This window comes from Benincasa hispida, chromosome 1 (genome assembly GCF_009727055.1).
Source record: "Benincasa hispida cultivar B227 chromosome 1, ASM972705v1, whole genome shotgun sequence".
Lineage (NCBI taxonomy): Eukaryota > Viridiplantae > Streptophyta > Magnoliopsida > Cucurbitales > Cucurbitaceae > Benincasa > Benincasa hispida.
The window spans coordinates 34,974,303-34,993,850 of NC_052349.1; the positions used below are offsets into that span (position 1 = coordinate 34,974,303).

A 19,548-nucleotide genomic window follows, 5' to 3' on the forward strand; every position below is an offset into this window, starting at 1 on the left:
AAAAAAAAAAAAAAAAAATCCATGAATGTAGATTACACAATTATATATTTTCACCATGATCCCTTATGGATTGTTAACTGATTACCTATCCCTCATTCCCTTCCCTGCCAGAATGACCACCACTCATCTTCCAAGAAAAAGCTCAATATTTTCCTTATTTTCTAACAAGAAACAAACCTTGTTTTTGATATATGAAAATGAAGAAAAAGGCTCAACATTCTTTGACAAAAAAAAAAGATAAAAGGATCAATTAACTTAATACCAAACATATTAACACTTCTTAGAGAATGAGCATTCCTGAGAAAATTCCAGCTCATATCAACTTGAAAAAGAACATTGCATGATATAACTACGCATACGGTAAAACTGTTGTTTCAGGATCATGAATTCAAGTTATATATTGTTTGAAAAAAAAATGATAAGTGAAATCAGCCAAAATGTGGTATTACGCAGGTCAAGAAGCATAAGTTCATAACAATATCTTAAGGTCGAATGCACGAGCATGACTAATACAACTGGATGGAGTAAGTGCATACACACCAGAAGGAACGTGTAAAGATCCAGTAGCAAGGCTGGACGCAGCAGTGATTGCACTAAAAACTGAGTTCCACATCCCACTGCTGCCTAAAGCAGACTGGGTACTTCTTATTTCATCTAAGCATTCAAAAAATTGGTCCACACTGCAAAACGGCCAAAAGATAAACACTCAGTTTTCATTTAATTGTTAAACCCAAATGACTCAGAAGGATAAAAGGTCGTCAAGAAAACAAAAGTAATGAAGTATTGTGATTTGTCTAATTCAAGTCCCAGAATATGCCGTACTTACACACAGCATAAATAGTTTTATGTAAAATAGCGTGCAAACTTGACAAACATTCAGCATGTATCCTGATTCCAAACTAAGAACCTAGGTTCCTCATATAGAGATTCTTTAATCATTATTCAATATTTAAAGTGATAAGAAACTACAGCAGAAGATATATTTAGAACACAAGGGTAAAAATCTGAAAATATAATTTGCAGAATTGAAGTAGATTAAAGGATTAGATCAAATTGCAGGAATATTGATAGCATAAGACAGTAAGAATTTCCATATTTATATATATATAAAGATAAGAACATCTCATACGTATTTATAATTATACTTCAACAGATGATCACATAATCATAGCATTAAATGCATACATTTAAACTAAAACATGAAAATTTTTCAATAAATTTGAATACCAACAGCAGACAAACACTTGTTCTAATAGAGGAAGTGGCAATACCAACCTTGCTCCAAAATCAAATTCTTCAACTTTTTCTTTTTCTCTACATTTTACAGATAATGGCACCCAATTTGATATAAGGTGAGAACCAGGCAGAATCCCACCACCATGAGGTGAGGTTTCATCGGGAGTCATTTCAGCAGAAGCTAGCCCTGATGAAGATGCTTGCTCAAAGTACCCAGATTCATTCACCTTATTATGTATACATCCATCACTATTCTTGTCTGAGTTCCAATAAGCTTCAGACAAAATTAAAAAGCATTTGACTGTTCTAGGTTGAAGTTTTACTTGTACAGGATCAAAGGAAAGATCCCCATCCACTCTGTGAATGTCTAAGGAACCATCCCTCAAAGGTATGCATAATTTCAGGTTACCTGAAAATCCACCGACTCCACCTGTCAGAAACGGAGTCGCAACATTTGATGGAACATGATCTAACACCATTTGAGATGACGCTGCAGTCGTGCATGAAAAGGTTTTTACCTTGTCACAATCATCCATGTGAAGAAACTCAACCATTGCTCCTTGAAACTTTACAAAATTATTCAGCTGGCTAATACCAAGAAAGCTTTCAACTGCATCCATACCCAATTTACCATCCTCTGTAACACAAGTTCCGCATTCTACATCTGAAATTCGAAGAACAAGTGTGGTATCGAATCCTGTTCTGGTTTTGTTTTCATCATAAAAAGAATCAAATGCAACTATCAAGTTTATTATCTTTAAGTGAAAGCTAGCAAGCAGCCCTTTCACCATCTTCGCAACTGTCTTAACACCTTCATGGATATCCCCCCCATAGGTAGATTTTGCAGCATTTTTCACCACATCATGCTCCGACTTTCTCGATTCATGATGGTTTTTATGACCACCACTAAAAGTTCCACAACAATCCATATGATCATTCTTCAAGCATGGTGAAAGCACAAGCTCCAACCCATTGATTTCTACCTCACAGCCCCTACTCGTCCATGGCATTCTAATTAATAATGACCCAATAGATCCTTCTTTGAAAATAACCAAGGCTGCTGTACCAACCTACAAAATAGAGGACATAATTGAAAAGTGATTCACAATGAAGAGTGAGACATTTTGGAAATGCAAAATGGACGCACTTTATTAGGCCATTTGTTAGTAATAATAAATAGTTGTTGTCAGTAGTATGACATGTACTGCATTTTTACCTTTTTTACTAGTCAAAGAATGATAAGTATTCTGACCCCCATGTTCTCAAGACAGGTACGTTTATATTAATTGTTATTTTATCCGTTATCCTTTAGTTTAAGGATTTCTTTGTCCCCATCAATACTTTCAAATACTTTTCCGTAATGATATGACAGTTTAAGGACTTCTTTGTCCCCATCAATACTAGCGAATATTGTTCCATAATGATATAACTTTTGTTATCTACTGGACGGTTGATTTGAAGAGTGCGGCTCTTATGGCACTGGTAAGTACAAAATTATAAATATATAATTTTCAAGAAAATATAAAAAGAAATATACTACATGGTTTAATATTAAAAAAGAAACAACAACAAAGGCAAATTATAACTCAAAACTTATAGAACACTGGTGAATTCAGACAAGAGTAATTGTCAATGCATTGCTACCAGTTGACGCAAAATAAGCATTATATAACTTACATTTGTCCTCCGGAATAATATACATGAAATGAAAGTTATAATTAGAAAGAATAGGAATACAAGGTATGCTCCCTACTTCTAAGTCAAACAAGATCAGGAACAGTGCAATCAAAACTCTAAGCCTTTGTATCTGCCCTGATTTTCTTCTGTGTGTGTAAGTGTAATTTAGACAAAAGAAAGTAAAAACGAAGGGACCTACAAGAACAGCAAGAGCACAGGGGCTCCAAAAAGAAAAGGCAAAATTATAAAACCCGCCCTGTTTCCACCGATAACAACTATTTTTGCCCTACACCCTATATTTTAGCACTCCTCAACCTCGGTTTGGCAAACCACCCTCCTTTTCGCCCATCCCTCAGCAAGTTTTGAAATCCCTTAAATGATATCAAATGTCTCTCAATCCTTATCTATCAAATTAAACACTTCAACAATCTGTTGTGGAGAATCAAATGTTAATTCTTTTTTTTTTTTTTTTGGGAAAAGGGAACAAAACTTTTAATCAAATTTCTGGAATTCTTCGTTCGCAACGGCCCAATCAGCAGGAGCGTTGGGCTAATAGCTCACAAACTTCTGGTCAAAGTAAATTTCAGTGTCAGATTCGTTGGTCATAATGCCCTTTGTTTGCCATCACCGTGCTAGCTAACCTTCAGTTTCATCCCACCTTCCAATCCCAGCAATTTCCTTCCACACAAAACCATCTCTATCATGTTTCCCAATTTAACTTCACCAAAGTTTTCCTCCACTCTCTCGTTGAAGAGACACGCTCCAGTGTCCCCGTTAAAAGAAAAAGGAAAATGGGGAAAAAAAAAGTGATAAAAAGAAAATTAAAAAGAAAAAAAAAAAGAAAAAAACAAACCTTTTCATTGAGAAAATCAACGTTGAGTGCAAGGTCGCTAAGCTGAATTGTGCCATCGGCAAGCTGCACGTCTAGCTGGTCGATATCAATTTCCCCCAACAAAAACTGCCCCAATTTCTTCTTCAGTAGAAACTTACACAGCCTCTTAACGGCGAATTTCGAGAACATCGCCTCCGCCGTCTTCGCGATGTTCCACGGAAACATGGCTGGTTTTGCCGGTAGTAACGCGTCGGAATGATAAAAAGAAAAATTGAGAAGGAAACAGGGCTTAGTGGAAACTGATTAGGGTTTTGAAAATCGCTGTCGCTCGTGATGGGAACAAAATCCCCATCTAGAGCAGAACGATGAGAATTGAAAGATGATGGATAATTTTTTGTTTGATCTTGTGTATGAAACTCATGCAACGATGAATTTGCCGAGCCCTTGGAATTTGAAAATATTCGATTTGCTTGGCGATTACGTGAAATAATGGTCAGCTTTGTACGGGAAATTTTCAAGTTTGCGTTTAATTAAACAAACAGAAATTCTATTAGGTAAAAAAATAAATAATAAAGCTTTCAAATTTGAAATAAATACAATAGCTCAAAAAATCCGTTTTATTGAGATATATTTAGAAACTATCTGACATTTTCAGTTTAAATTAAGCTAACAATGTGTTTTCTTTCTCTCTCTCTCTCTCTCTTTCTTTTTTAATGAAGCCACCAATGTTTTAGTTTTAAATTAATGATTAAATTGTAAATTTAGTTTTGGACGAAATTAAAATTTAGTCTAGATAATTTATAATTAAAATTTAGTCTCTATAATTTAATAAAAATTTCATAAATAGTCCTTACATTAGGAATCGTGTATGAAAATTTTATCGAACAATAAGGACTAGATTACAATTTTAAAAATTGTGGGATTAAACTCTAACTTTCTCCAAATCATAAGATAAAATTTACAATTTAGCACGAATTAAACTAATATATGTGTGTATATATATATATATATAATATCCTCGATCTCAATCTTATAATTACAACATGTATTTAACATGTACTATTTTCATATTTCTTAAAATTTATAAATAGCCAATAAATATTGACTGCAAGACATATAAAAAAAAAATAATGGCTTTTTTTCACACATGAATTTGTTAAATATGAAGCTAAAGATTCACCGGGTAAAATATAAAACGTCTTAAATATCTAATAGAAATTTTTAGATCGAAAGACTTATTGGTTACCGATGAAGTATATATATGTATATATTTTGCATATGTGATATCAATGTGTATACATATAGAATTTCAAATGAATTCCATGACTCATATCACATTGAATTGTTATTTCAAATACCAAAATTGGCATAACTTTTAGCTTAATGGCATCGTTATATTACCAACTTCAATATTATAAGTTCAATCTCCCTCTCATATGATACAAAACGAAAAAAAAAAAATGGTGATTTCAAATAACTTACCTTGAAATTTCTTTATCCAAATTTCATACTATTTTACAATAATATAGTATTTTCTTTTATTACGAACAAAACAAATACATTTAAAACTAGTCATCATTTTATAGATAAAATTTAATTATCAATTTTTAAATTACAAGCCTTTGCCAAAAATAAATAAATTAAAAAATTGAAAATATAGCATTAAATAATTTATTAATTTCTTAATTATTTATTTGGTGGATCCACATCATTCATTAAAGTAGTAGAAATTTTCTCCTCAAATATCATAGCGATCTTTCGATAATTTCTGGTCGGGACACTGAAAACCATATAAAAGGCAAACGCTTAAATTATCGTCAAAATCTCCCTCTCTCTCTCTTCCGAAACTCCCTGGATTACAAATTTCTTGGGAATTAGAAATCAAATTAAGGAGATTTGATTTGAGTTGAGTTTTGAAACGATGAGCATTACCGCGAATCAAAGAGGGTCCCGATCATGGGCCACCGCCGAGGAGTTGCCGGTGTCCAGTGGGGCCCCGATACCGCCTAAGAAAAAATGGTCAAATGCGATGCCTCTGTTCATCGCTCTCGTCGTCATAGCAGAGATCATCTTTCTGGGTCGTCTTGATGTGGCTAAAAATGTAGCCATGGTCGATTCATGGGCTGATTTGTTCTACCGCTCGCCGCCTTCTCGTGCACTGATCGGCGGAGCTGATGATTTGAATTCCCGGTTTATTGACGGCGATCGGATTTCGGAATTGGGGATGTGTGAGGAGTGGTTGGAGAAAGAAGATGCTGTGACGTATTCTAGGGACTTCCAAAAGGAGCCGATATTGGTGTCTGGTTCTGATGAGGTTTCTTTCTTTATTCGCCTTCTGCATCATGTTTCACTCGTCATTGCATAATAAAATGCCCTATATACTCGCGTTTTATTTTGATGTACTGCATCACTATGTTATTTAATGTGCTGTTACGACTTTGTACTGCATCGACGTGGAAATCCATGTAATGCTACACGTAACGTAGCATCTATCGATATCATTTGATATGCAAATTTTCCTTTCCATGTTCAATTTTCGATGTACATCTTTATTTTTTGGATGCGTGGAGAGAGAGTTCATGCATTGGTTTTGTATATTAGGAGCTCAGATATTGATATCAAGATAGTTTCGTGCCCAAATGTTTGGTAGGAATTGAACTTGAATGTTCAACCTGAAAGTGTGAGACTATGAGTTGTGCTAAAAGGAGGTTGTGGCTCGGATTGGGAAAGGCAAATTTCCTTTGAAGGTTGGATTCTTCTTTAGTTTGTGGCCCTGAATAAAATCAAAACGAATAATAATCCAACAATAAGGTCCTTCCATATCCTTCTCCCCTCTCATCCGCGTTAGTTGCAAGGACAGGCAAACTATATCTTAATTCATTGCCATTTCGCTTATTTGGGATGAAATGCCATTCATAAACATTGTTGGTTTCTAATAATGTATACCTATAGACATTGCGAACGATGCCATTCTGGTTCAACTTCTTAAAGGCTCTAGCCCTTTGTAAAATGCCTGCAAATCCTCCTTTAACATATGTGATCATCAAGAAACACTGAATTTTCAAGGATAAATATGAGGATACTTTGAAATGACTTTCTTAGATATTTTCAATCACCCAAAAAGTGATGTTTGATGGCCCCATGAAAAGCGGAGGGAAATTTATCTATACCATGCACAGCATTTCTCCTTCCTGCTATTAATATACTAAAATTCATTAATTCATGTATAAATTCAGGGAGACTATCTTACTGCATTCATGCTGAGATTTATTTCCTGTGGGACTTAAAGCTCCAAAATCCTAATTTGTACGTTTTTGCAAAAAATTCTAAATCCTTTTAGTTATTTGTTTTCTATAGGGGAGGAAATCCTGTGCTGTAGGATGTGAATTTCAGGCCAGACCAAGTAAGGATCCGGATGCTGCTTTTGGTTTAAATTACCAGGGTGGAATGCCTTCAATTATTCGATCCATGGAATCATCTCTATATTATGCAGATAACAATATTGCCCAGGCCCGACGGTGGGTAAGCACAATCTCTTATATTACCATTATGCTGTTTGGAGTACAAAACTTCCCCTTTCTTAGTAAGAAACATCCTCTATATTTATTTCTAGGGATTTTTTTTAATGAATAGTTTTTTATTTAACACCCAGGCAATAAAATATTTGGGCATTAGTGTCATGTATGATTACAAAAACCATGCACGGTTTGCTGTTTTTCCCCCCAGTCAATCTGATGAAATGCCTGAAAAACTTATCTGGTAGAGGAAGGCTGCCAGTTTGATTTACCTACACAGGAAACAAAGGGCTTAAAAGGAAGGCTGCCAGAAGGGTCATATGTTATGGATCGAGAAAATTGGGGATTTGTAGAGGTTTCATGAGCTTTTATAGGTAGTTGTTTGCAATTGGGTTATGGTGCTTGGTTCTTGGTAGAAGTCTTCATCAAAGGGAGAGATGGGAAGGAGGAAGACTGGTTAGAGAGAGAAATGTGAAAAGAAGTCCAAGCCTTTGAAAACTTGGGTATGGTGGAATATGGAAATGCAGGAGGGAAGTAAGATTGAGTAATATGGGAGATAAGTTGGAGTTGGAATTTTGAGGGGATGCAGAGGGCATTCAGTTCCTTTTAGAGTGTGATACAAAAGTTATCCATGATGGAGAGAGATCAAGAAACTCATGGAAGGGATGGAGTGGTTGGTTTGAGAGCTCAACTTGTAAGAGAACTGTAACGGAAGAAGTCTATATAGTCCCGAGTTGGAGGGCTGAACTAGTGGTATGCAAGAGTTTGCCCATGAGGAGAAGAGTGTAAGGGAAGCAAGGGAGGTGTGGTGGGAATGCATATTTTATAGGCTTTTGTGATATGATCTATCAAGAACATAGCGAGTTAATTGGCTAGGAAGCTTTCAAAGCTTAGTCAATTTTTGAGGGGGTAACATTGGCATGTTTTCTATGTCTCAATGGATGGAGAACTATCAAAAAATGGGCTGAATTAAGAATAGCAATACAATTTGGCAGTCATGGACCATCTAACCTTAAGGTCCTAATTTAATGGCCAAGAATTGAACAGTTCATGTGAGTCCTCTGACGACATATGGAATGCTACCCTGACTTTCACTTCCTGGTTAAGGTCAAGATTGGGCGAGGGAATTGATATAGCTAAACTGCTAGTCTGATCACCTATGTAGGAAGAAAAGAGCTAGAAGGGTTCAATGTTCTGTATGTCGTGGGTTGAGATAATTGGAAATCTGATGTAATGGTTGGCCTGGCTGTTATATAGCATAATAGTAAGTTTAATGTTATAGGAATGTGGTGGTTAGTTGTGGTAAGCAGTCAAAACAGAGAAATTTCCCCGCTGGAAGTTTTAGAAGCTTCTTTTTTTTTACTGCTATGTGGAGTAAAAATTTGGCTCCTTTTAATAGCTACAACTTACATTCTCTAGTAACAAATTGGAGAACTCTTTTATAATCTCTTTGTATGGGTTTTACCTTTTGTAATATTTCATTTAATCAAGAAATTGTATGCTACACCCCCCACCCCCACACAACCAAAATAAAAAAAAGAAACTCTAACATAGTCTTTGATGCTTTTTTAGGAATGGCTACAGTATAGTAATGACCACCAGTCTCTCGTCAGATGTACCTGTTGGATACTTCTCCTGGGCCGAGTATGATATCATGGCTCCAGTGCAGGCAAAGAGTGAGAGTGCCCTTGCAGCTGCTTTCATTTCGAATTGTGGTGCTCGTAACTTCCGCCTGGAAGCTCTTGAGGCTCTTGAAAAGCTGAATGTCACAATAGATTCCTATGGTGCTTGTCACAGAAATCGTGATGGAAGCACAGGTGCAATTTAAAATTATCCTATGACCACAAAGATAATATAATGTTTTATTCATCTGTTAAATCGCTAGGTTTTGATTACCTTGTTTGTACTCTGCTTTTGGTTTTAAGTCACATAATTATCAATTTCTTCCTCTACGAGTAGTTCTCATCGTATTGTTATTACTAAGAAAGAGGACATTTTTTATAATTTATTGGGTCTAATTTGATTCCAGTGTTATTTGATGGATTTTGCTCATCAGTCATTGTTGCTGTCATGTGCTTCTGATTAGTGATAAGCGTGTGCCTCTAAGTGATGCTATCTCTTAAATCCTGAATGTGTTTGACCTAGGAAGCATGCAACTCTACTTATTTGTTTGAGACATGAATGCACTCTATTGGTTTGCGATGATTTTCTATTTTGGTTCTATTTTGGATATGCTCGAAACATGTGGAGGGTGCACATTTTGACACACTCGAATCATATAGGATGGATGTTTAGTAGAACTGGAAGACGTGATAATTTTTCAATTGAAACTAAAATTGTTTACATCAAGTAACTGCGATACAAAATAAATAAATAAAAATAGTGAACATATGAACGCTGGAGGGAAAGAAAGTGAAAGAATAAGTCTCATCTGATAAAACCTAATTGGCTGGTGTGAGATGCAGGAGATATTTGGGATGAAAGATTTTGTCAAAAGGTTTTCATAGTTTTTATTTATTATTTATTTTTATTTTTATTCAAGAAACAATTTTATTGACTGATGAAATAAAGGAGTAAGACTCCAAACCTATTGGTGAATTACAATAAAGATCTCCAATAGGAATGACATGCTATAATGAACAAAAGGGTGTTTCGTTTTACAAAAAACGAAAGGGGTAGATAGAACCCTGTCTATAAAATAATCAAAAGAGGAGGAAGTATCCCTGAAAACACGGCCATTTCTTTCACCCCAAGGCATCCATAAAACAGCACGAACGATAGCCAACCATAAAACTTGTTTAGTACTGCCAAAAGGATGATCAACCAAAACAGAAGCGAGGATATTGAAAATGGTATTAGGAAACGATTATGACCAGCCAGAAGCCTCCAAAATAATTAGCCTATAATGGGATGCAAAGCAGCAATGTAGAAAACTTTTATTCCTCTCCTTTTGGGAGGTTGTATCTTTTAAACTTTTATTTGTTTTCATTACATTAATGAGTTGTTTGTTGTTTAAAAACTAATTTAAAAACAAATGGCCAAGAAATTCATCGCTTGATTCACACATGGCTTTCATACTTGGTGGGTTATTTGGCTCATTTTGTTGTGAAATGTATGCCCTTAGGGAATATAATATACGTTATGATATTCTGGTCATCTCATAAATTGAAAGAATTGCTGGGTAGATATGCTAATAAACTTACAGGGACCAGAGATTTGGACTTTTACCAGTTTTATCGTAGTGAAAAGTTTTGTAATACACATTTCTATTTTGCTCTTTGCAGTGAACAAATTGTTACTTGCAGTGAACAAGAATCCTTTATTTGTTTCTTGGTTAAAAAATAAAATAAAACCAAATGGCCAAGAAATTCATCGCTTGATTCACACATGGCTTTCATACTTGGTGGGTTATTTGGCTCATTTTGTTGTGAAATGTATGCCCTTAGAGAATATAATATACATTATGATATTCTGGTCATCTCATAAATTGAAAGAATTTCTGGGTAGATATGCTAATAAACTTGCAGGGATCAGAGATTTAGACTTTTACCAGTTTTATCGTAGTGAAAAGTTTTGTAATACACATTTCTATTTTGCTCTTTGCAGTGAACAAATTGGAGACTCTGAAGCGCTACAAGTTCAGCTTGGCTTTTGAGAATTCCAACGAGGAAGATTATGTGACTGAAAAATTTTTCCAGTCTCTAGTTGCTGGTAAGGAATTTGGATCTCTTCACTGACTCCTGGATATATCCTTTTTACCCTCATATGCTTCATTCAATGATTAGGTCTTACGTGATCATATCTCTTTTACATACTTGCATGTTACTTGAATCGCTCATGTTTTCAAATTTTATGTTTCAAGTTATCTTACGGGTACTGGGTAAGGAATTATTCCACTTATCGTTCTAAAATCCAGTCCTTGTCTTTGAAAGTTGTGGCCTTTCTCTTTTTCTTGTCGTTATTGTAGGAGCTGTTCCAGTGGTTATTGGAGCTCCAAACATTCAAGAGTTTGCTCCTTCACCTGCTTCACTTTTGCATATCAGGGAACTTTCAGATGTTGAGTCAGTTGCCAACTCTATGAAATACCTTGCAGCAAATCCTGAGGCATTCAACAACTCTCTGAGGTGAAATTTAAATCCATCTAGAGAAATGAGATATTTCAGGTCTATTTCTGATGTTCCTTCTCAACTATGTGCATTTGGTCTTTCCCATTCTAGGTGGAAATATGAGGGTCCATCTGATTCTTTCAAGGCACTATTGGATATGGCAGCAGTTCATTCGTCATGTCGCCTTTGTATTCATGTGGCAACAGGTATTCACGAGACCGAAGAAAAGGGTCTAGCATTCAAAAATCGACCTTGTAAATGCACCAGAGGTTCTGAGACTGTTTATCACTTGTATGTGAGAGAAAGAGGAAGGTTTGATTCAGAGTCCATTTTCTTGAGGTAATCCATATACTCTTTTCAAGATTACTGGATCACGTGACTTGTCTATTTCTTCTTCCGGAAATGTTGTTTGGAATGATTATTCTAGAAAGTCATTCCAAACAAACCCTTAAAACTATGAAGTGTGGTGAGACCTTATCTGCAAAGAATTTGTTCCATAGGTATGAAATATGGGATCTAAAACTTAGGTTTTGTTTTTTTTTAGTATAATTGGGAGTTGGGAAATTTGAACCACAGTCCTCGTAGTTACTAAGACACTCATATGTCAGTTAAGCTATGCTCGTTTCGGCAACTTAGATATTGTTTAATCTATGTTTGAAGGGTAGAAAATAATTGGTTATAGAAAGGTTTTCCTAAGTAAACTGCCTTTCAAATGTAGGTTCGAATTTTTAACTCTAAATTATACGAACTTAACCAGTCCGAGTGGTCTTCTGCCCCCTTCAGTTCTCAGAATAGAATGTGTAAGACCTTAGTTTGCAGGTCCAGTAATCTGACGCTTGAAGGTCTGGCGTCAGCAGTGATTTCGAAGTTCAATTCTCTGAAGCACGAACCAATATGGAAGCAGGAGAGGCCTAAAAGCTTAAAAGGAGGAGATGGATTAAGGTTGTACAAAATATACCCAGTTGGGTTGACGCAAAGGCAAGCTCTATATACCTTCAGATTTAAAGGGGACTCTGAACTCAGAAGATACGTGGAAGATAACCCTTGTGCCAAATTTGAAGCCATTTTTGTGTAGTTTGAAGGTTGTTTCATTTCTTGTTTGACTCGATTAGGCTACAAAAACCCTTTGTAAATGAGATAATGGCCAACACGCACTTTAGTTTAGAGAGGAAGTTCATCGTTATATGATCTTTTCACAGAAGAATATTATACTAAATTTTGTTTGGGGTTCAAGATAATTTCTTTTTTTTAAAAAAAAAAAAATAACTTTCCTCTTTTTGTAGAGTTGTTTCTTTCCTTTCAGGTCTTATCAGATGCCAAATGGAAGTGCAAGATTACGAATTTAATTTCTTAATTTTGATGGTGGTTTATTTAGTTCTCAAAGTTTTTAAAAAATTATTTCTATATTTTGAGTTGTGATTGTATTTAATTTATACTGAACGATGATGGGACTAAATTTGGTAGATCAATATAGAATGATTTTGCTTTATGGAATAGTTATAGAATAGATGAAAGGGAGGCTTATGATAGTTGAATACAATAAAATAGATTTTATCATTGATAGTTGATTTTGCTTTTTATAGAATAGATGAAAGGGAGGTTAAATGATAGTTGAATACACTTATAGAAGAGATTTATTAGACACGTTAATCGTCATTTCCTGAATCATGGTTTAACTAAATTTAAATACTAATTGCAGTGTCATGTAGAGAAGTAAATGACGACCATCTAAAAATTTTATATCATTATATCTCCAATATTGACATAGTTTGAATTCGGTATCTAACAACAATTTTCACTGACATCCTCTATCAGTAAGAATGACAGTACACAATAGAATAAAAGAAAATACACGATGGCTTAACATATTTCAATCCTTTTAAGAATTTTGGTTTGGCATTAACCAAAAACGTGGCAGTGAAATATGTTTCGATCTCTCTTTACAACTTTTTTCTAGGTGTAGCCATGGAAAGAATGAAAACCAAGCATGCTTACAAAACCAATACTTTTTCACTGTCAAACATGCCTCATACAGTGCTGAAGTCTAAAACAATTGGTCTGGGACAGACAAAATATTGGGAGGAGACTGTGGTGAACCAGTTTCAAGTAAAAAGCTTCTACTACAATATGACCTAGATGTGCTTGATGAAGAAGCAAGATACCTTCCATCTCCACTGTGGAAAATCACATCACTTTTATGCATTTTTCTCTTGCTCATGCTCTGTCTCCCTTCAATGCCTCCATATTCTTCATCATCCACAGCCTCTACAAGCCCTTGATGCATCGGGTCCGAACTCTCGTACAATATTCGAAGCACCTGTTTAATCGATGGCCTCGCCCTGCCTTCTCCCTCAGTGCACCATCTCACTATTGACACGACTGTGTGAAGTTGGTCCAAGTTAAAAGAACTCTTGATACTTGGATCTACTAGTTCAGATATCCTTGAATCTGAAATCATGTACCCCAGGGACCATTCGACCAAATTCTTCCCGTCTTGTATTGCACGTCTGCCAGTAACTATTTCCAGAAGTAGCACGCCATAACTGTATATATCACTTTTCTCAGTAAGTTCTTGTGTGATAACGTACTCAGGATCCATATAACCTGAAAATTAATTAGCATTGAGATATTATTAGCTTATGAGATGGTAATATCCGTACACGAGTTGAACAATTCCTTGTCTTCCAAACCTGGTGTTCCCCGGATATCGGTATTTACAGGTTCAAAGAAAACAGAACCGCCCTTTGAAGCATGTGCAAGGCCAAAATCGGCAACCTGGAAGATAAGATAGAATTATAATAAGTTGAAGCATTTGGATTTGCAGATTGTAACGAGAATAAATCTTCGGTTCAGTTGTAAACGTATGTATGTATTCCTAATAAAAATTTGTAATATGGTACCGCAACCATGTTGTCGGTACATAACAAAAGAAAAGAGCAATATTTGTCATTGTAGATGAATTTGCTCAGTCACCTTAGCAACAAAGTTCTCATCCAGTAAAATGTTGCTGGACTTAATGTCTCTATGGCACAGTGGGGGATCACAATAATAGTGAAGATACTCCTGCAGAGGAGAAGTACAAGTGAATGGTAAATGGATTTTCCTTCAATAAAAGAGTTGCTGAAAACAGCTTTTGAAGATGGTTGAGCTATTAGTTCATTAGCTCTTGATGAGAATAGGAATATCAGCAAGCTACCAAAGCATTGGCGACATCAATGGCAATTTGGATTCTTGTCCGCCAACTTAAAGGGGTCCTGCCAGGAGCTGCACGAGCGTGAGAATGCATTCATTTATACATAATCCAAGGGAGGATAATAAAAAGAAGCTCATTCATTTGACTAAACACTTGACAAAGCATAAAGTGCTACAAAAATCATATTATCCCAAAGTCTATCTGAAAGGGGTTTTAAATATTTTAAATTTATTCCGTTCCTTTCCAACCATATGGAAGAAAGAATGGCTAGAATGAGGATGTGACCAGGGAGCCTATAAGTAACAATAGGCTCGAAACCAAAAATTTGCTGAAAGATCGCCTGAAGATTGTTTTCGTCAATAGTTTCCAGAAACTGCATTTCAGTTAATCTTGTTTAAAATACTTTAGAATGAAACATCATTTCTATTTTGAGAAGTACAAAGGGGAAAAAAAGAAAGAACAATCGAGTCTGTTAAAGAAACTGACATACCATGAAGATGATCCTTCAAGCTTCCATTAGCCATATACTCGTACACAAGAAACCTGCCGAGGTAAAAAAAAATTGTAGCATTTCATGTTGTTGTCACAAGATGTTAAATGCTTCCACAAAAGTATAACATTAAGTGAACTACCGTTCATGCTTTTCAACACAAAAGCCCCTTAAAGCAACAAGATGCCGGTGATGTAATCTCGCAAGCAGCTCTATTTCTCTGCCAAATTCATCGTCCCCCTGCTCGGAGACTTTGTTCATCCTCTTCACAGCTACCACTAAGTCATCACTGAATTGAGCTTTATAAACAGTTCCGTATCCTCCTTGACCAATTGTTGTACTAAAACTATCTGTTGCTTTCTTGATCTCCTTATAGCTGAATTTTTTAAACATTGAAGGTCCTGCACGAGATGTCAATGGCAACAGAGGGCATAAAACACAAAAGAAAGAGACAGCTGAAAGATTGCTTGAACATGTATGTTCCTAATGCTAAGCAAAGAACTCGAAAGCCGACAGGAGTACAGATAATTCACCCAACCTTCCTGATACTTTTTGATGGGACGAGAGGGGAAGGATTTTGAAGAGTTGGCATCCATCTTATCAGAATCCTTTAGCTCTCGGCTTTTCCTTCGAATCAGCACAATCAAGACAACCAGCATCAATACAGAAGCGACAGTCACCGCAATGCCAATACCCGCTACTAATGTTAGATGGTAGGAATGATGTTGACTTTTATCACCAGCAACACCTAGCGTCAGTGGCCCCGGACTTTCAGCAGCTGATGGACTTGGGGAAATATCTGGTGTAGCCAAAGATGGGGGTGGGGCTGAAAACAGCATGAAAAATAAAATCACACTTTATACTATACTATATGTTGGAGAAGAGGAATTTGTGGGGAAAATTAAATCAGCACCCAGGATTAAGGAAACTTGTATCTGACCAAACAAATCATGAGCAGAAAAATAGTGTCCCCTTCTGTGTGCACCATTCACTCACCCAATATCCTCTTTTATCAGAAAAGGAGATCTAGGTTTAAAACTAGAGTTAGTCTAGTCTATTTGTGTAAGCAAATACCACCCTTCATAGGTTGCTAAAAGTACGATCTTAAAAAACTTTACAACTGACATATAATCGTACCTGTGTAACGATGCGTTAGTTACCCAAACGCAAAATATATGAAAACATCAAAGATAATTGTATTTTGCAATAGCAATGAAAAAATTACAATATCAATAGCCTTTCGAGGAGGCTATGTCTATTCCATCACTAATCCACAAAGGACTGACATGCCAAAATGATCCCGCCACCGTAGATGCCCAACTTCCTTATTTATAACTAATGCACCACTAACTAATTACCACTATGCTCTTACTAGTATCCTACTAATATTCTCCAAAATATCCCTTACTAGTAATCTCACACAATGTTAACAACATACTGCAGAACTAGGGGCCAGATGGCACAGAACATCATACATTATGCAACTGATATAGCTATTGAACTTAAAGTGTATGCAGTAATAAACAGAAAAGGGGAACAGCAAGCTTTGCAAGGAAAGAACCAAGCCTGTATGGCTCTTACAAAGAGAAACTAAACAAATTTCACATTTGCTTGCTTATATAGTCGTACCTGGAGGCTTGTTAAGGCCTTGAATTCCAAAGAAGCAGGATGCAAGATCAATAACTGAAGCAGGATCAAGTTGGCTAGCAAGTGCAACAAACGTAGCGTCGCGACAAGTATTTAACGTTATATTATCTTCTCTTCCAATCAGATTGCGGAGATATAAAATCCCAGCATTAATACACTTCCTACAAGTACTCTCCTCTGAGAGTGGCAACTTGCAATTTTCGCTGACATCTGTAAACTTTGGAGATTCCAGCATCTGTGTGATGGTTTCCCGGCCTCTACACGCATAGTTCACTGGAATTTTTGTTCCAACCCCACAGAAAACAGTGGCATTTCTAGGAACCCCATAGAGTCCCATGGTTTGAAATATAAATTGCAGGCAAATGCTAGATAAGTTTGAAGAAACTCCCAATTCACCTGTTGCATTTGCAAGCTGAGCAACAGAAACTGCAACAAATGCATTGATATAGCGGCAACATTTCCCTCTTTCATTGGGGTTAGAGCAAATAGAGGCAACTAAAGTAAAGTTTGATCCACTCAAGTCCAAGGGACAATCTGTGAAATTTTTAGAACAAGAAGAAATTAAAAGCTAACCATTTGAATATAATGTTTACTTCTGCAAAATCAACCTGAAACATTTTTCATCTTAATCCAAAAACAACAAAAGAACCAAAACCAAGCTCAGCCAAACAAGACCTAGGCCCAAGAAAGCAACCTCAAAGCTCCAACAAATAGAGGGTAAACAAAAATCCCAGAAGTCATTCAGATTCACATTTCAAACTGACCTTCTTCGAAAACAAGGAACCATTTAACTCTGAATCATTCCACTGACCTTTTTCCATCGCTATTCACTCTGTTCTCAAAGGAACTAAAAACCCATTTCAACGAACACCATTTTTTCTCAAAAGAACTGTCACTAGATCAGAGAAATCGACTCCAGAAAACAAATCACAGTGAAAAAGGAAGAGATACAGAGATGAGTTGCGTCTGAATATTCAAGCAAATGGGATAAAGAGACTAACCCGCCATTGTTTCAGGAAGCTGCAGTTGAAGAAATAGAAGAAACCCCATTAGAAACAAAGCTCTGCTCAGTGCGGCGGCGGCCATGATCAAGACAGACAGAGACCCTTTAAAAGTTTTCGCCGCCAGAGCTAGCAAAGAAGCCGGTGGCGCGAAGGAGCGGCGGCCGTTTTAGCACATTTTAAGAAGCATCAAAAAGGGAAAGTGAGAAACTAATCAATGGTTCAAGCGCGTGAGAGAGAGTGTTTCAAATCTGTTCCTCACAATTTGCTATACGATTTTTGGTTACATCTCCCATGGAATACAGTAGGACCCAAAAACCCATGGCAGTGCCACTGACAATTATAAAAAGGGTAAAAATAAAAGGAAATTTAAAATTTGAGTGTTGGAAGAAGAAGATTACAGAAGCAAAGTTGCCTAAAGAAGACAGACTAGAGAATCAAATTCATCATTGTTTCTTTGTTGCACACATTGCAACTTGTGGGTTTTTGCTTCAAGAAATCCCACTTCTATGAACAAATGACGTAAAAAATCGCTAACCAAACAATCTTCACAGTGCATTTATTAGAAAAAAAAAAATTTGAAGTTGTTGACACAATACGACTTATTATTTCTCATTAATTTATGACATTCTAAACAGAAATACAGACATTATTTGCTTTCATGTTCAATTATTGTAACTTTATACTTCATAATGGCTTTAATAATCGCCATTAATGGTCTGCAACTGCAGTTTAAAATCCAGATTTGGGATGATGCCAAAACAAAAGGAAATGGCAATTTTACAAAGCAGAGTACACATTATCCTAAGGAAAACATGAAATTCTTGTATCTTAGCTGAAGATTCTCATAAAAAAAACCAACTTTTACACTCAAAGGTTTTTTTCCATAATCAAGTCCATCATTACTGAAAATGATACCAAATTATTCATTAATAACTTCATTTTGAAGTTAAAACTCAAAACATGATTGATAAACAGACGGTAGCACAGACAAATGGGTCAAAAACAGTTTGATAATAATATAAAACAGAGAGAAAAAGACCAAACTATACATATCCCTTTCCTCTTCTCTCTCCCAAGCCCCACCTCTCTCTGTAATTTGTAATTATTAAAAGGACCCGAGAGAGAGAGATAATCAAAACTCCCTCTTTCTTCCTATCTCTGTCTCTTGCTCTCTGTAGTATTATACTATACCAGAGAGAAAAAGACCCATATCAGAAAAATCCTATTTTATTCTCCTCTCTCTCTCCAGCATTATAGTTATAATTCTATATCAGAGAGAAAAATACCACTTTTTCAAAAGAAAGAATAAAAACGACCCACAGAAACAAGGAAATTTGTAATGGTGGGCAAATACAGAAGGTACAATTAGAAGCGAGCTTTCACCATAGGAAAAATTATAGATATACTTAAATTTTTAAATTAATTTTTTTTATTTATTCCTTATTCCAATTTTACCCTTTTAATATATTCACTTTTTCTGTATATCCAACTATACCACATTTAATATATTAGTTATATATATTTTTCCTTTGATATGTATACTTTTTTGTATTTTTTTTTATTTGTAGCAATATGAGTTATTACTCACTTTAAATTTTAAATTTGCTATATTTTTTATTCTTTTTGTAGTTTTTTCATTTTTAAATGATGTTGTTTTTTTCATTTTTAAGTACAAAGGTACAATAGGCCAACAAGATTCAATCTAAAACTACACTCAATTTAGTATTACTCATTTTGACAATTTGGTCATGTTTTGAATAACTAGAGAAAAAGTGTTTTTAAAATCATTTTTATGATTTTTTTTTTAAACACTTAAATAACTGGTTATTTTTAACCGTGTATCAATAG

The 19,548-nt window shown here is 35.6% G+C and overlaps 3 protein-coding genes across 8 annotated transcripts in view; 1 reads left to right on the forward strand and 2 right to left on the reverse strand.

Annotated features, from left to right (window-relative positions):
- LOC120085551 (autophagy-related protein 2) overlaps positions 1–4,275 on the reverse strand; it is a 17,057-nt gene extending 12,782 nt beyond the window's left edge. For 2 of the 5 annotated variants that reach the window (XM_039041592.1, XM_039041600.1), the window contains exons 1-3: positions 3,767–4,274; positions 1,276–2,306; positions 541–680 (exon numbers count right to left, since the gene is read on the reverse strand). In XM_039041592.1, coding sequence (XP_038897520.1) covers positions 541–680; positions 1,276–2,306; positions 3,767–3,970 — 1,375 coding nt within the window. In that variant the 5' untranslated portion in view covers positions 3,971–4,274. Of the gene's footprint in view, positions 1–540; positions 681–1,275; positions 2,307–3,766 lie in introns of those variants that run through there. The other 3 variants (XM_039041582.1, XM_039041618.1, XM_039041609.1) reach the window with 3 other exon arrangements.
- Positions 4,276–5,502: 1,227 nt separating this feature from the next.
- Positions 5,503–12,641, forward strand: LOC120091536 (glycoprotein 3-alpha-L-fucosyltransferase A-like). Of its 2 annotated transcripts, none has more exons than XM_039049624.1 (7): positions 5,503–6,059; positions 7,103–7,263; positions 8,833–9,077; positions 10,867–10,971; positions 11,228–11,384; positions 11,478–11,705; positions 12,085–12,328. In XM_039049624.1, the coding sequence occupies exons 1-7, from the start codon at positions 5,667–5,669 to the stop codon at positions 12,176–12,178; spliced, it is 1,383 nt and encodes a 460-aa protein (XP_038905552.1). In that variant the 5' UTR covers positions 5,503–5,666; the 3' UTR covers positions 12,179–12,328. The 2 variants fall into 2 exon arrangements, with proteins under 2 accessions (XP_038905552.1, XP_038905543.1); XM_039049615.1 differs by having other exon boundaries at positions 5,504–6,059; positions 12,186–12,641.
- Positions 12,642–13,226: 585 nt separating this feature from the next.
- On the reverse strand, positions 13,227–18,670 carry LOC120068191 (probable receptor-like protein kinase At1g49730). The gene is made up of 9 exons (XM_039019903.1): positions 17,698–18,670; positions 16,679–17,230; positions 15,588–15,875; positions 15,192–15,450; positions 15,050–15,102; positions 14,563–14,630; positions 14,340–14,429; positions 14,057–14,141; positions 13,227–13,970 (listed from the first exon to the last, which is right to left on the reverse strand). The coding sequence occupies exons 1-9, from the start codon at positions 17,780–17,782 to the stop codon at positions 13,411–13,413; spliced, it is 2,040 nt and encodes a 679-aa protein (XP_038875831.1). The 5' UTR covers positions 17,783–18,670; the 3' UTR covers positions 13,227–13,410.
- Positions 18,671–19,548: the final 878 nt, after the last annotated feature.

Excerpts from the sequence above, each read along its gene's own strand:
- LOC120091536 (XM_039049615.1), top strand. The coding sequence starts at position 5,667 with ATGAGCATTACCGCGAATCAAAGAGGGTCCCGATCATGGGCCACCGCC. Across the intron at positions 10,972-11,227 it reads TTTCCAGTCTCTAGTTGCTG|GAGCTGTTCCAGTGGTTATT; the intron begins GTAAGGAATTTG and ends TCGTTATTGTAG. Across the intron at positions 11,706-12,185 it reads TCAGAGTCCATTTTCTTGAG|GTCCAGTAATCTGACGCTTG; the intron begins GTAATCCATATA and ends CTTAGTTTGCAG.
- LOC120068191 (XM_039019903.1), bottom strand. The coding sequence starts at position 17,782 with ATGGCCGCCGCCGCACTGAGCAGAGCTTTGTTTCTAATGGGGTTTCTT. Across the intron at positions 15,451-15,587 it reads CATCAAAAAGTATCAGGAAG|GACCTTCAATGTTTAAAAAA; the intron begins GTTGGGTGAATT and ends CATCTCGTGCAG. Across the intron at positions 14,430-14,562 it reads TTGATGTCGCCAATGCTTTG|GAGTATCTTCACTATTATTG; the intron begins GTAGCTTGCTGA and ends TCTCCTCTGCAG.